This window comes from Patagioenas fasciata, chromosome 2 (genome assembly GCF_037038585.1).
Source record: "Patagioenas fasciata isolate bPatFas1 chromosome 2, bPatFas1.hap1, whole genome shotgun sequence".
NCBI classification, from domain to species: domain Eukaryota; kingdom Metazoa; phylum Chordata; class Aves; order Columbiformes; family Columbidae; genus Patagioenas; species Patagioenas fasciata.
The window spans coordinates 106,330,166-106,346,891 of record NC_092521.1 but is presented as its reverse complement, the minus strand read 5'-3'; the positions used below and the strand labels follow the sequence as shown (position 1 = coordinate 106,346,891).

The window sequence follows — 16,726 nt, the reverse complement described above, 5'->3', positions numbered from 1 at the left end:
CTGTGGTGCCCAGAACTGTACACAGTGCTCCAGGTGAGGCCGCACCAGCGCAGAGCAGAGCGGGCCAATCACCTCCCTCGCCTGGCTGGCTGGACCGACTTACCCCGCCAACGCCTCAGCGCTCCGCGGGAGAACAAATCCTCCCACCAACCTGCCTCGGTTCTGAGCTGAGAAGTTGCGTGTCTGTAAATCAGAGCTGCTCATAGCACCCACCCCTTTCCTCTTCCTCCTCGCCCCAGGGGAAGCCGCTGCCCGCGCCCCCAGGCCCCCGCCTCCCTCTCCGGAGCCGCGGCCGCAGCGCCGTCAGTCAGGCGGCGAAGGGGCGGGAGGGGGCGGAGGCTCGATCCCGGCCCCCGCCCCTCGCTGAGTGAGGAAATGGCTCTCACGTGAGGGGGGCGGCAGCGCTGCTTTATCCTGCCCGCTGGGTGAAAGGTGCGGGTACGTCCCGGGATCGGCTGCGTTATGCCGACCAGCTTCACGGTGGTGCCGGTGGAGGCGCAGGGCGAGGAGCGGGGACCGGCGGAGCGGGATGAGCAGTGGCAGAAGGTGGAAGACGACGAGAGAGACCGAGGCCACGGTGAGAGTGGGGAGTTGCCGGAGGGTAGCGCTTGAGGGCACCACCGATGCTTTGTGTGCGGGGGAGCGGGGCTGCCGCCTGGGGCAGACCGGCTCGCCGCCGGGGGACCCTTGTAGCCTATGGAAGAGCCGCATCGCGTTTCGACAGTGGGCAGTGCTGGGGCTACCTGTCCAGGTGGAGAAGAGCGCCTCGGGAGAGGACGAAAGTGCGGCGCCTGGGGCGTCTGAGAGCTTGTTTCTATAAGCCACCGCCGCCAGCCGAGCGGAGGAAGTGCTGCCGGCCGGCTCCGGCCGCGGGAGCGGAGGAGCTCGGAGATGGGCGCGGCGCGGTCAGTACCTCCCGCTGGCGTGTGGAGCGGGAGTAGCCGGTGCCGCTGGCGGTTCAACAGGCGGGCTTGGAAGCTCTAGCTGAAAGCTAAGTGCTGCTGGAGCTCACTAGAGGGAGAGGTAGCATGGGAGATTGAGGCTGTGGAGAAGAGCGCAGTGTTTCGGGGCTTGCCCCAGGTGGTTGTCCAGCCGTGTGCTTTTGCACCAGCGATCGTGTCTTGGGGTGAAGTAGGTGTTCGCTACCTGACGGTGCAGTGTCAGGACCTTGTCTCCTGCTAGGCCTCGCCGCTGAAGCTGCTTGGGGGAGCAGAATCAAGCCTGAGGTGGAGCTCGGACTTCGCGAGCGAGGGTCTGGTCTGGGCGGCCTCTTCTGCAGTAGCATGCGTGTTTGTTTGCAGGCGGTGGTGGGGAAATGAGTGCTTTTCTCACCCGGATGATGGGGCACTGCTAGGGAAGCAATAACTCTTCCTTTGCCTCAGGAGCCCTTAGCACTTCCTCTTTCTGAAGCTTGTTGCGACGGCAATACCAAGTATGGTGCTCGAATCACGGCTAGCACTGTGAGAGCTGGTTGCATTTTGCACATTATTTTGGACGTTAGGTTACAGTCAGCACTCATTCCTAACGGTTTGTTGTGCGTGGTCTTTTTATTTATTGTTAGATGTTAGATGATCACAGGTGAAAAGATAGGCTTTTGTAAAAGGCAGCTTCTGCTTTTTGTGGTATATATCACAGATAAGTAAGGCTAATAGTGTGGGATTTGAATGTAGAGATATGAAAACAGATATTTGACAAACTTAACATGTGTATATTATTTTCATTTCTTTTTGCACAAGTATTTTTTTTAGGAAGATCATCCAGTAAAACACCGAACTGACAAAGCTGGGTTGTTACCTACCCTCAAGCCCCTAGTGACCTGTGAAAGATACACCAAAGGAAATGCAACTACATGTAGTATATATTAAAGCAATGAGCAAGTGTTCTAGTAACTACCACAATTTTCCAATTAAAAAAAAAACCAAAATAGCATAAACTATGGCCACAGTTTGTTTCCTGTACTGATGGGTGACAGTGGCACAACATTAATCTGTTTGTGCGCTTTGTTTTCCTTATGGTAGAAGAGCTATTTACAGTTAGTGTTCAGTCAGATGGTATGTCAATGTACTGAGCATGCATACAGGCATAGTTAGAGAGAATTTGTTAGACCATGTGTATATATGAAGCACTTGCAAGGCTTGGAATGTTTGGACATCTTGGGAGGGTGAGGGGAAGAGTAGAATTGTCACTCTAGTAGTGGCTTATTTCTAACCTTTAGGGTTGTGATTAAAAAAGAATAATTCTTCATGCAATTAAGTAGAATTTGTGTGGGCTAGCAGTACTTGTAATATGTGTTTAAAAAGCTTGAGCAGATGAATTTATGTATGATTTCTCACATTAATGTGCCTGTAAAAGAGGGAGAGGAAAATACTGAAAAGTGAGGGTGTTGACTTGTAAACAAAGTATAGTCAGAGAGTTGTGACTTCATTTAAGATGTCACATGCTATACTTGGATACAGAGGTTTGGGACATGAACAGCATACTTTATGTTGCCTCAGGTATTATATTGATGTTTGCGGTATGTTAACCTGTCATGTATAAAGTTTAATTAATGCTATGTAATCAAATAATTCTCCTTGACTCATTCTTCTGAAAACTTTAAAGAATTCTAAACTATTAGTACAGCTAAAAGCTGTTGTAGTTAAGCCTATCTAAAAGCCTGCTGCGCGGAGGAGTGCTTTCCTTTTTGTTAGCTACAGCCTTGAGAAAAAGCCTAGGGAGTAAAACATTCCTTCTCTGCCCTCCTCTTTGCCCTTGGGTCCCCTTCCTTTTTCCTGTGCTTGACCTTGGTGCTCATGAGACACTTCACTGGGCTGGTTCAATGTGCTAAACTGGCAGAAAACTAAACTCCTGCAGAGGGAAAAACATGCTTCCGCTGTTTTGGAGTTGAGCTGAGTGAGGGCTGCAAAAGTCTGAGAATGGCTAGAATTGTGTCAAGGTGGGAAGGGGGGTAACGATGAGCAGTGATAGGAAAAAAAAAAGAGTGGGAATGGGAACTTTGCCTTCAGCTCACCCTTAGCCTATAATATTGTTCCACTAGTTCAGGAATCTAGAATTGTATCAGTTTTGATTGAATTGTCTGGTTTGAAAACAAAGTAGTTGTTCTGGGATTTCCTTGACTGCACTAGTATGTTGTTTAAATCCCTCACACTCCCCCCAAATAAAATCCCCACAAAACCAAAAAACAACCACCACCACCAAACCCCCCCCCCCACAAAAAAAAACAAAAAAAACAAAAAAAACAAAAAAAACAAAAAAAAAACCCAACAAACAAAAAAAACCCCACAACAAAAACAAACAAAACCCACCCCCACCAAACCCACAACACTGTTTTTTGGAGGGAAGCAGGCTGTATGCTCTTCAGCTATTAGATAATGCGTAAGGTGGTTCTGGTATCTTATTAGCAAGGCACTTACCAATTCTGTGCATCTATCTCCTTCCACATATTCTTATCTGATGCTTGTCTATGTGATAATGAAGTAAGATGGATGTTCTTACTTTGTACTCTTCACTCCATAATTGTATGAAAGTCTATAGCCTTGTATTTTCTGGTTATGTGATACCCTCACCTGTGTGAAGGAGAGAAGACTTGGGTGAGTGGCTGGATTATAGCACTGGCCAGAGTAGTACTTGGGAAGAGTAGGGGGCAGAGTGGAAATTAGTGCTTGGACTGAACAATGTAGTTGAGGGTTGGAGGCTGCTGACTCAAATATGCACCAATTAGCAGAAGGCATATGTGCCTATGCAGAAGCATATGTCTTTTAATGTGTTCATAATACACTGCAAGGGAAGGGTAGTCAGGAAATAGTAACAGGTAGAAGACAAGAAGAAAACAGAAGTCTATTGTAGGCAGTTATGGATGCAGTTTTAAACCAGAATTTCTCATTTGATTTGTGTTGGGTTTTTTATCTGTGTTCTTTACACATCAGTAGTGACTCTCTATTAGATAGAGCTGTCAAAACTTTGTAAAGTTGGTAAAATCTCCATTTCATTAGCAGCTCTGCATGTCAGGTGTTTCGAAGCATAGCTCATATTTTTCCCCTCCCATGGTATTATTAACTTGACCACACAGGCGTCTTATTTAGAAACCATTATGAAAACTAACTCTTACAAAATCCTCTTAAATTGAAGGCCCTCAAGTACACGGAATATCAATGGCAAACCTGATCATCTACTGTGAAGTCATCATATGACTAATGAAGCATAAATTCTGTGAATTTCTGTGAAATGCTGATTCCTGAAAATCCAGGGATTAGTTGAAGCAGGTATACATATGTGCAATGTAGGGAAGACAGGCTAATCTTGCTGAGATGTCTAGTGCATTTTCCATCAGCTTGTGCTCAAACACAGAACCATTCTGTAGTTCAGAACTTGCTTTACAGAAAAATATAGTGTTACGTGTTCCTCTTCATCCCATTGCAGTATGTCCAGTTTTCTGTACCCCAAAATAATGCAAACTGATGTCTTCACTCTCTTTCTTTAGCCTCCACAGGTTAGTTATCTCTCTCTGCCCCATTTAGGTGCTTAGGCAGTAGTGTGCATACTGTTTCCAGTACTGGCTAAAGGCTCAGGTCTGGGAATATGCTTGGGAGCATGGGTTGGCAAATACGATACTGTTTTCCACATGCTCTTCCAGGCTTCAGCAACTTGTGGGTCAGAAAAAGATGAGCCTTCTATGAAACTGGATTTGTTTCTCACTTATTGGTGAGTTTAGATTAAGTTCTAAATCTGTTTGTTTTCCAAATATACTCTGTGAATTTCTCTTCTGTTGTGCAGTCAGGAATCAATTTATATTTTTGGCACTTGGAAACTAGCAGTAAGATTTGCTGCTCAAAGGCAAATTACCTCTTGTTTGTTTTTCTGATCCAGTCATCAGATTAAAGGCATCAAATCACACTAATAGTTGTCAGGTCCCTCTCTAGATCGCTCAAGATTTTTGTAAACCTTGTCCCATCTTAACCCTATCACATTTTTTCCAAATGGAAGACTCTAATTTATTCTTCTTTACATGGAAACTGTTCCATGCTTATTGTTCTTTCTTTCTCTGAACTTTTTTCCACTTCTGTTCATTCTGAAGTGAAGTGTAGTGCATGATAATCAAGTTGTGAACAAATAGTGTTGTGGGTGGTTTTTTTTTTTTCATACCTTTGTCTAACATGGACTTTTTTCCCTTTTCCTTTCTGATGTTCAGGTTGTGGTTTGAAGACTGATTATTGAACTGGTGTTTTCATGAAACAATCATAACGCAAGTGTCTAATTCATGAGAAGTAACAATCAGTTGGAGCCCAACTGGTTTAGGATTGTTTTCCTTCATATGTGTATATATCTACTCTTTAAATTTCTACATCCAGTTTTGCATGTTGTTTTAACACTCATTTAGTCTTGGAGATCTGCAGCTCTTCACAGTTGACCTGTGCCTTTAGTATCCTAAATAACTTGAAATAGTTTAGAACTGTAACATTTCTGGTCATCTCATGTTTCTTGCTGTTTTTTAATTATGTGTGGAGCATCATGTGGCCCAGCAGAACTTCAATTGCTATTTCCATCTCTGAGAGTAGGCCATATATGTCTTTTCTTACGAAACTATTTACCTATGGCTTATGCAATATCTTCTCTTTTATTCTGTGGCTGCTTCATTTCCTGAAGTATATTCAGAGAAGGACTTATTCAAAAGTCTCTTGGAGATCTTGGCAGACTGCATAAATTGGGTTCCCGCTGTTGATTCTTTCAAAGAACTCTTGTAGGCATGTGAGAATCTCGCTTTGCAAAAACCATGTTGGTTGTCCTACCCAGCCAGCCCAATGTCTTACTGCATAATACAATGTTGGAATGCAAAATACTATTCCTGTTGCAGGTAGATGCATATCTGACATGTGATCACAGGTGTGGGAGCTACACATAGATATTTTCTTCACTCTGAGGGGCCTTGACTGTCTGGGTTGATCCCTGATGCATGTCTAGCTCTGCCAAGGTGCTCCAACTGATCCTTTCACTCTTTGATACAGCTACATGTATCATTGTGAATATAAGTGTTTCTGTTGGATATTGATAGGCCCAAGGGAAATAGGGACAAATAAAGGAGGCAGAGTTAAGGATGATAAACTAACTTCACTGTGGAGAAAGTGGTCACTTAGCATTTTTTAACTGTTTAAACATTTCTTTTGGAGTGTTGTAGTTTTGACCCTTTTAGTGAAGGAGAGGATCTTAATGCTTGAGATGGACAGGAAATTATTATTTTGACCATGTCTTAAGTTCATGTGAACGAAATGCTAACATTCTTTTACTGTGTTCTTGCTGAAGAGCTAAAGGTAAAAATTCTAGTCATAAAGCAACTTTGAAGTAGACTATTCCAGCAGAAAGTAACATCAGATACAGTGGCATCAGTTCTCATAATTTTAACTTCTCTGGTCCTGTGATGAAAATATTATTACCGAGGGTTTTTTTGATCTCTGATTGTTGATTCCTCTTTTGATGAGACTACTTTTGAAGCCATCAGAATATGGTGAGTAAGTTTTCTGATGGAACTGTTGTGTGTTGTTTTTTTTTTACTCTTTTTCCGAAAAGAACTTTGCTTGAAATGTTTTTTTATGGTGCATGTTTAAGATAACTTATGTTAAAAACTCACAGGTAGGCATTGTAAGGGCTGCATTTCATAAGTGATATAGTTTGTTACTGCATAGCAGATCTTATTATTCTCTGATGGGGGGAAAAAAAAAGTATTTTGATTCTCTCCATCGCTACTGCCTGTGAACTGTTTTAGGGAGCCAAATCAGCAGGAAACCAGCTATGAGAGAAAACCAGCTGCTTTTAAAAAGTTGTTTTAAGAGGCTTTATTTCCTTGAATCAGTTTATTGCAGAAAAACAGTATTGTTCTACCCCCACCTCAACACAGAAAACCACCCGTTTTGGAAGCACTGCCCTGATTAATTTTTCCTGCATCTTTGAACTATGTTGTTGCTTTACTTAAAAATAGATACTGAAGTATGGGAAATGAAACAATTGGTGCTATTTTTATTTGTTCTCCAGACTAGTGAACTATAGAATGTTATCACAGGGGGCTTATTCTCTGAATCTGAGTAAAAATATTGATGCTTGAGGGTTTTGCCCTCTTAAGAAAATTTATTTGTTTTAAATTATTTATCCTACAAATTTAAATGGATTCTCCTACATTTTTCTTTTTTTTCTATGTAATCCTTTTGTGGCTTATGTGGTATTTTTTTCTGGAATCAGATAGTATTTTCCTACTTGATTCAATGTACCAGTCAAACAAGGAGCATTTCTGCTACACAGTATAGTTTGTATAACTGCAATTATTTGTATGCTATGGCTTTGTGAACTGTCCAGACAGTAGCTAGCGGAATTTTAATTCTGCTGATAGTGTAACTTACCCTGTTAGGTTTCTTTTTACCTTCCTTTACCCCAAGATAATAAGAGTACTTTAGGTTTGCAATATGTTTTCTATGTGACACAGTGGTGACAACAAAGACAAATTCAGTGGAGATGTCATCACTCTTGGCAGTGGCTGTGAACATTTTTTCCTTCCATGCTGAAAGAAAAATACATGAACTGTATTGGGTTTATGTGGCAAGGTTTCGATAGCAAGAAGGCTGCAGGGGTGGCTTCTGTGAGAAGATGCCAAAAGCTGCCCCCATGTCAGACAGAGCCAATTCCAGCCAGCTCCAAGATGGACCTGCCACTGACCAAAGCCCATTGGTGATGTTAGTAAGAAAGGGTAAAAAAACACTGCACAACAGGAGCAAAGAGAGTGGAGAGGGGATATGTGGGAGAGACAACTATTCGGACACCAAGGTCAGTGAAGGAGGGGGGAGGACGTGCTCCAGGCACCGGAGCGGAGATTCCACTGCAGCTTGTGGTGAAGACTATAGGATGCAAGTTGCCACCCTGCAGCTCATGGAGATAATCATGCTGCAACTTGTGGAGAGCCCCACACCAGAGCAGGTGGATGTGCCCTGAAGGAAGCTGTGACCTGTGGAGAGCACGTGGTGGAGCAGGCTCCTGGTAGGAACTGTTGCATGTGGAGAGGAGTCCATGCTGGAGCAGGTTGCTGTTCCTGAAGGGCTATACCCCATGGAAAGGACCCATATTGGAGCAGTACTTGAAGAACTGCAGCCCATAGGAAGCACCCTATATTGGATAAGGTCATGAAGGATTGTCTCCCATGAGTGGAAGGAACCCTGCACTGAAGAGGAGGAAGGAGTGGCACATAATCACAACCCCCATTCTCTGACCCCCTGGGCTGCTCAGGGCGAAGATGTAGAGAAGCTGGGAATGAAGTCAAGCCTGGGAAGAAAGGGAGGGGTGGAGGGAAGGTTCTTAGATCTCTCATTATCCTACTCTATAATTGACATTAAATTATTTTCCATAAGTCAAGTCTGTTTTGCCCGTGATGGTAACTGCTGAGTGATCTCCCAGTCCTTTTCTCAACTCACAAAATACTTAATCTTATTTTCTCCTCTTGTCCTGTTCAGGAGGAGTGAGAGTTTGGTGGGCACCTGGTGGCTAGCTGAGGTCAACCCACCACATGAAGTCAATGAAAACTGCAGTCTCTCTGATTTCATATGCAAATTTTAAAGTATTTGCAAAATTGGATGAAGTTCTGATGCATTTTGCTCTTAAATCACAGCAATATGAAAGCATGGCTTAATATCTGTGTCAATTGGACAATATTTATTATCTGCATCCTGATTTCAATAGCTGACATTCTTAATTAGATACCTTAACTAGCTGTGTCCTTTAGCTAGCTCATGGCAACCAGAAATAAGCAGCATTCCACCTATTTAAGAATAGTTCTGGGAGCCTTTGGGTGGTGAGAGGTTGAGTGATAACTGTTTTGCAAAAAAATTTTTTTTTTAAATCCTGTGTGTCTTCTGGGAAAATATCTGTTTCTGGAAGAAATGAAACTTGTTCTGTTTCTTTCCTTCTGACAAGGGGCACACAAGTTTGAAACTTTTTAAAATGAAAAGCATCTTCCTAGAAGCTTACTTTTTGAAGAGAATAAAATCTTTCAGCAGATTTCCTCAGTCTTGAAGAATGGGAAGCTTATGTGTTTATCTTCTAGCTTCAGACATGAAAGTTTAGAACATCCTTGAAAATATGTCAGAACTTTGCTTTGTTACCAGTAGAGCTGTCCTAACAGAAACTTACTGGGACATTAAAGATGAGCAACCTAATAGATTGCTGTGATTCATTAGTGACCAGCCCTATCTCTATCCCCCTTTACTGACTTTCTTACTTTGTGGAATGTGTGCTGAGGACTTGTACAAGCTGATTTATTTTGCCTATGAAGAATGAGAAGCAGTCCATGGGGAAAAACAGTTAAAAGAATCAAAAGGGGGAAGTACAGGAGGCAGGCTATTTCTGCAGCATCAGTGAGTTAAAGTGGCTCTTTTAGGGGCCTAGCAGGCAGCAAAGCTGGTTCTAGGAAGCAGGAACTTTGAGAAATGGACATGTAAGGAGCCGTCAGCCCTTTCAGCATTTCCACAGTTGACTGTGCTTGTGGCATAGGTGTTATGATTGCAGAGAAAAATAGATTTCAGATGTGACTCAAAGACTGAACCGCAGGAGCCTAGTCTCTTCTAAGCAATAACATCCATTTCATAGAATTGAAACAGTTTATATAAACTTATTTAAGGCTGGTATAGAAGGTGTGAAATAGATTAATGCATAAACTAACAGGTGTTATATCTAATTTGAAAGAGAAGCAACAAATTATGTAGCCAGTCTTAAAGAGGACCCCTTTATCATTTCAAAATATCTCTTTTTAAAAAGAGTGCAAAGTTACTAGAATTTAAACTTTTTATTTGCTACATCCTACGTACAATTACTGCAAGCTCTTTTTTACATGAAGTCAATCTTTAGCAACTATGCTTATGGTTAACTTGCTTAAGATCTAATACGTACTTGATGCACAAAATTGGCTTTCTTAATAGTAGATCTTCGGAGTAGGTTAATACTACTTGTTACTAATGTATACTGATCTGCTTAATGGAGGTATTTTAAAGTGAATTGATTTGATGGAAAGAAAACTTTACATGCATTTGTTATTAGGCGAAGACATGGGATGTTTTAGTAATTTAATCCTGACCATTTCACTAAGCATGCTGCTTGTTGCTGACGGAAATCCTCCAGCTTAATTCTCTTTAGGAAGTTCTGTGACTGTCATGTAGTTTGGCTGTGTCATGTGCATCCTTCACACTGTGTGAAGCCTTAATGACTTGTTTCAAGACTAATCCGATACTAGTAAGAAACAGGATTTGAGGTCTTACACAAAGCAGCGAGGAAGCAACTGTCAGTTTCCTGTTGCAATTCCTGATACGTGAAGAATCAACAAAGGGGAATGACTTGATATTGCTTAACCATGAGTGAACAAGATTATGAAGAAAGTGGGACAACTCCAAGTGAGTCTCTTTAAAAGACAATACTGTGGTTCTAATGAGTCTTTTACTGAAATAGCACGTTCTGTACTTCTAGGAATATTTTGAAGAATTATAAAGAGCTTTTGCAGTGTATTTTCATTTGAAGTAGCCTGTGCTTGATTGTAATAGTAGCCTAAGTAAAGGAACTCTGAAGTTTAGTAATGTTGATGAGGTAATTGATGGATGTAGCATTAGAATTCTCAATTATGTTAAGAAGTTTATAAGGAGCTTAAGTACACTGCATTCTGCTTTTCAAGATAACTTCCATAAATTGTGCTGAAGAAATTGGTGATATAGTAAATATACTTAGATATTTCTTTACTAAAAAAAAAAAAAAAACCTGCAATGACCTGCAACTTTGAAGTAGATTGCACTGAGTTCTTAAACCCATCTGATGCAAAAATTCAGAGGCAAGATGTGTTCAAACAAGGTTGATGCCTTTTCATGATTTGAATTAAAGCATGGTAGTTACTTTTGAAAATGTGAGTTTATGTTGGAGATCCAAAGAATACTTCTAGATATTTTTGGATTAGGACTGGTAAGAAATTAGGATTATCTGAGTTTTCTTTAGTTGCAGTTGCCTGACAATTGAAAATTTGGACATCTAGGAAGTAAATATGTGTGATAGAGACAACGGTTAACAGTTTTTTGCCACAGGCAGCTTTACTGGACATGGCACTTCTATACATCAGTTTTAGTGACTTTTAAACTTTCTGTATTTTTACCTTTTGTTTATATTAACAGTAAATGCCTGTTTACCCTTGTCTAAACAGGTTCTTCATATTCTGTGTGCAGTGGTTTGTTCTTAATGTGACCAAATAATAACTTAATGAAAATGTTAATGTAGTTTTTATTAAAAACTGTTGTTTTTCACCTGCATCTGGCTAACAGGAAGCTGCTTCAAGGTATATGGACTATGATTAAGAGTTGCCCTTTGGAAACTATGAAAGGTTAGGACTTCTTTATGAAGTATTATTCTTCAACTGCATTCTACTTTAGACAGCAGCCTATAAAGTTAGAAATTCTAGGGGGAAGCAAGACATTTTAGTTTTACATGTGTACTTGTTTAGAGAACAGCTATACTTTATCATAGTTAAGCTGTCTTATTTGAGGCTGTGTGATTCAAAGGTTTTAGATCATTCTTACTTGTTAAAACAACACCTGTATTCTTTTGCCATATAAAAAGAATCTGGTTTTATTTTTCTGGTAGATATTAAGCCCTTACAGTATGATAGGAGGCACAGATGCTTACTTTTTTTTGGACAAAATGTGTTTGAATACGAAGGCAAATAAGAACATTCTTGAATGTGAACAATAATAACAGATGTAGTGTGGGACAGTGAGGAAGCAATGAATCTTGAAAGGATTTAGGGGTCAGACTGGAATAGAATATCATGAGCTTGGTTTAATGCCATGGTAAAGAGGGCTAGCCTGATCTTTGGAATAGATAGGTGATGTATAATCTTCTGTAAATAGCATGATTGAGACTGGTGTTCGAAGGCTGTATTTGATTTTTAAAGCTTGAAATTTAAGTTATCTAAACTTAAACTGGAAAGAATGTTGCCACAAAATAATTAAAGGTTAGGAAAATGTTTTATGAACTTAACTGTTTCAGTTTTTTGAAAGGATACTTGAGATTTGATAAGTATAGTTACCTTCACAGATAGAAAATACTAAGTGTGAGTGGTTAAATTCAGGTGTACTAAAATGTTACAGCTAGAAGTCTGAAAGAGCCTGATTTAAATAGAAATAAGGAACAATTTCTTTGATATTTTCCCAGTAATTAACAAACCCCCTTAATCTTTATGAAGATAAATTGGTAGGCTTTTTTCTTATTTCAGTTCTGAAAACATCAAGAGAATTACTGATCAAATCTCAGTATGTTTTTTCAGTTATAGAGTGCAACACAGAAATAAAATTCTGCAACCTGTGGAACAGCAATATTAGACCATCTAATCTTTTTATCTTCTTTTTATCCTTAATCTCTTGAATAGGCATCCTAGTACAAATTTAGGATCACTTCAACAATCATTTCCTCTTGTACACCAAGCCCTGCTCTGCCAGTTTCTCTGAGACAAGATGCCTGTAACACTTTTTTTTTTTTTTCCCCTCATACTCTACCTCTTTTGATTTGAGATGGGGAAGGGGTGGGAAAAGAGGGAAATGAACCACTCTAGTTTTGTGATTTAGTAATATTGGCATCAATGCTAAGAGAGTGGTTTTGCTTACAGTGATTGCTCATTCCTGCACTGGTGGATTCTCTAGTGAAAGCACAAGCATTTGTGTAGGGAACACACAAACTCATCTGGATTAAAAGTAGCAGCAAGAATAAAAAGCAAAACAACTCCCTTCCAACTCAGCATTAAGCATACACTACTGTTGCATTTAGAATGAATAGTTCTGTTTGTGTGAGGAACAGTGTGATACAGGGACACAAATGGATGAGCATTGAGTGTGAGAGGGAAATGAGAGGCCACTCCTTTGGTGGCAAAGATGGCTTCTGCCTGTTTAAGCTATACTGTTGCGTTCTTTCTTACACTGTATAAAATGGACCAGTTTGCATCAGCTTAAACTTTTAACCAATGGTATACCTTAAAGTAGTCTGCCTGTCAATGTTTGGGAGGATCACTCCTCTGAAACTTTTGAGGAGTACAAATTTGAACAAAGCACTGTCTTTTGGTTCTATGATGAACACTTTGAATTGTGCTATGCAGACATTTTTGATGTAAGTTTTGTTTGGTGTGTGGAAATCTTAATGAGAAGTCATCTGATGTCATTGGCAGCTCTAAACTTGAGGCTACCACAACTCTAGGATGGTTTGTGATAACTTGTATTGGTTACACTGTGTTGGCAGCTGGGGGGCTGGGCTGTCTGGGTGTGGATGTTGTGATCATCTGCCTGCATGAATGCTCTGAATATTACCTCCAAAGTTGATGTTTCTCCTACCTTGTCTGCATGCAGCTGTATAACTCATGTAGACAAGAAAATGTAGTTTGTTGCAGGTAACTTCCATGTAGATGTAGCTATACCCATAACAGTGCTTGACTATCTGTAGAAATCAAGAGTTGGAATTTTTGCACGTCCCATCAACAAAGAAAATAGCAGACAGGCTTCTAGGAAAGGTACATTAATTATGACTTTAGTTTGTTACTGGTCCCTCAATAAGTACAGAGTTGAGCTATAGTATATGAACATTCCACAGCAGATTAAAACCAATAATATTTTTAAATTATATATGTGGATGGGGAAACAGATTTATTTCTAGAGTTTAGGCTTTTATCACATTATGTTAAGTTGAAGGGAATGTCACATCAGGGTTTTTTGGTTTTGGGTACGTGTCATGAAACAGAGGAAACATTATAATTTAATCAAGCCCATAAAGGAAGTTTTTGTGGATTTATTTTGCCATTCTTATGGATCTTTTAACACCAGTGGTGGTCTAAGATGAAATACTTGCTCAAATGGATGACTAATGTAATCCAAGTTTTTTTGTTTTGGTGTGTTGTGTGTTGTGTCGTGTTGTTGTTGTTGCTGTTCCTGTTGTGTGTGGCTTTTTTGGTGTGTGTTTTGTGTTTGTTTTTTGTTTTTTTTTTTTTTGGGGGGGCTTTTTTGTTTCTTTTGTGGTGTGTTTTTTTTTTTTTTTGCTTGTAAGCCCTCATAACTTGAATTACTTTCAGAAAACAAGCAACAGTAAGTAGAGATACTTAGAGTGCGTTAGTTGCAGAAGTTTTAATTGGATTCCAGAAGATGTGCGGTTTAGGGGAATGTCTAGAACTATATTGAAAGGTAGTGTTTTTACTGTATATTTAACTTGCCTCCACACCTGAGAAGAGTTAGAGTTGATGCAGTTTTAGAGAGGCCTGAGAGAAAGGTATTTTGCTTGTCAGGCACTGGAACAGGCTGCGCAGGAAAGTGGTTGAGTCACCATCCCTAGAGGTGTTTAAAAGATGCATATATGTGGTGCTTAGGGACATGGTTTAGTGGTGGAATTGGTAGTGTTAGGTTAATGGTTGGACTCTAATCTCAAGGGTCTTTTCCAACCTAAATGATTCCGTGATTTGATTATTTTTAAGCTTGCTCATAGAATTCAAGGGAATAGGGTTAAAATACAAAGCTGTAAATGACTTGAGACTTACTAGTGGAATTAAATACCTATTTCTATATTCCATGCTACCTCAGTGGAAGCAACTGAAAGAATTTTTCTCTATTTGCTCCATTCCACTTGATGCACCAGAGGTGACATTTGTGAAAAGTGTAAATCCTATCTTTTGGTTCTGGTTTCCTAATAAATCCTTTGTTTTGAAGAAAGGATGAGCTATAGATTGGGATAGTAGCTTGTTTCATTAATCTCACCATAGTTGCTGATTATGTGTTGAGGTCCTAAACCTAGTTTTTTCCACTGGATGGTGTTATACATCTCAATTCAAGTTACATGTTTGTAAGGCTCAGTGTATTTCTAAGCATAATAAATAAGCATGCTTCCAGAGGTTGTGGTTTTTAATTTACAGGCAATATGACTTTTGCTGACAGAGATGCTGAAAACCCAAAGGAGCTTGTTCAAAGGTGTTCATAGTTTGTAGGATGAGTCAGTGAACTGCAGATGAGAGAGTACTTGTCAGTATGTTTTTGTGGTCACTTTTTCAGCATTGACTCCCTTTCAAATAGAGCTAAAATAGATAATCCTGATCATGTCAAATACTATTAAAATGCTGTACCAAACATTCACTAAATATGAAAAGAGACAACTGTATTAAGGAAATGAGTTAGAGTCTGGTACTGACAGGTTATTTTGAAGACCAGCATTAGAAAGCTTAAAAATAGATGGAATACTGATTGGAAAGAATTTGAAGAATAGGAAACTTAAGTTCTTTGGTTTTTTTCTGTTTGAAGTTTTAGATGTATTTGACAAGATTTGTTTGTTAGAGACATTGTGGTCTGAGCTTTTTCCTATTGGAGCAAAGCCAACTAACAGTTTGGTTAGAAATACAAACACATAAAGGAAGACTTCACTGTTTTCCTACCTACAGTTCAAACTATCTAATGTACAGTGCTGACATGCTGACTCTTTTGTAGTGGTGGTGGTTTTTGTTTTGTTTTTTCCAACATCCAGAGCTGGTAAGACAAAACTATATTTTTCAACCTCAGAATTATGCATACTGATTCATGTTATTTGTTTGGCTACCCTTTTGATATTTTGATTAGTCTAATGATATCCACTGAAGTAGTGACTGCAGTGACATTACAGTCTGTATGAAAACAAAAAAATGCTAAAAATGTCCTAGCTCACTGTTTGAAGAATAATCCTTTCTGAGGAGATTGGAAGTGCCCTGAAGGGAGACTTAATGTTTAGTTAGTAACCACAATGGCCAGCTGTCAATAGGCAAGAAAGTCAATAGAAGTGTAGTCTTAGCAAGACAAATATAATAGAATCATTTGAGTTGGAAGAGACCCTCAGGATCATTGAGCCCAGCAATAACCTAACCTAACTAAACTGTGTCCCTAAGAACCTTGTCTAAACGCCTTTTGAACCCCAAACGTTTTAACATGGGCATGATCCTTGTAATGAATGCTTTGCACAAACTTTAGCAAAAATAGCTCAATTCCTTGAAATGACCATGTTAAAACAAACAAAAAAACAACAGTGTTCAAAAACTGTTGGGAAGAAAATGCAATGTCTTAACTAAGAAGCTCTAGTGGTCGTACACATCAACATGATGATGAGAGGAATTGGCATGTATTTGGTTAGGGACAGAGTTCGTCTATGGAAAGGTAACTCAACCTTTTTCTAAATACAGTGGAGCTGATTAAAGGATAAATGCCAACTTCTCAGACAACTTTGTGTGAAACCAGCGTGTTCCATGCACTGTGAAACAACTTGAGGTGCTGGTCCACGAGGGGGATTCCTTTGTATTTGCAGTATCCCATCTGCTGGCCTTGCATTAAGCTCTATTGGAGCAGGGAGAGCTAGCCAGGCTGTAGGACTTGAAGTAATGAGGAATGAATTATAAAATGTAAAGAAACAAAAATTAAAGCTGGAGGATATGGATAGAAGGAGGTACATTGGATAAAAACTGTAGTTGTGGATGAATTCATCAACAGTTCTCTGGATTGTGGAATTAATTCTAGAGGCCTGATGGACAATAGCTATCTTCTTGTTTTTCTTATGAGAGTATGTGACTTCTGCATCATAATACCAATTAGTATAGTGAATTTGTTGAACAAGGGGAGCTATGGACAGTGGTAGAAAATCTCTCAGGGATGTAGCCACACATCTGCTTGAGGGACTGTGATCT

The 16,726-nt window shown here is 40.0% G+C and overlaps 1 protein-coding gene and 1 long non-coding RNA gene across 7 annotated transcripts in view; one reads left to right on the top strand and one right to left on the bottom strand.

The window, feature by feature from the left end:
* LOC136097872 (uncharacterized) overlaps positions 1–229 on the bottom strand; it is a 53,851-nt gene extending 53,622 nt beyond the window's left edge. For both annotated transcript variants that reach the window (XR_011737646.1, XR_010650875.2), the window contains exon 1: positions 104–229. This is a non-coding gene — a long non-coding RNA (uncharacterized lncRNA). The remainder of the gene's footprint in view (positions 1–103) is intronic.
* A 123-nt stretch (positions 230–352) lies between these two features.
* The window catches only part of SLC12A7 (solute carrier family 12 member 7), a 78,104-nt gene continuing 61,730 nt past the window's right edge, over positions 353–16,726 (top strand). For 2 of the 5 annotated variants that reach the window (XM_065830717.2, XM_071804674.1), the window contains exon 1: positions 353–577. In XM_065830717.2, the coding sequence (XP_065686789.1) occupies positions 463–577 (115 nt within the window). In that variant the 5' untranslated portion in view covers positions 353–462. Of the gene's footprint in view, positions 578–721; positions 906–16,726 lie in introns of those variants that run through there. The other 3 variants (XM_065830716.2, XM_071804675.1, XM_071804676.1) reach the window with 2 other exon arrangements.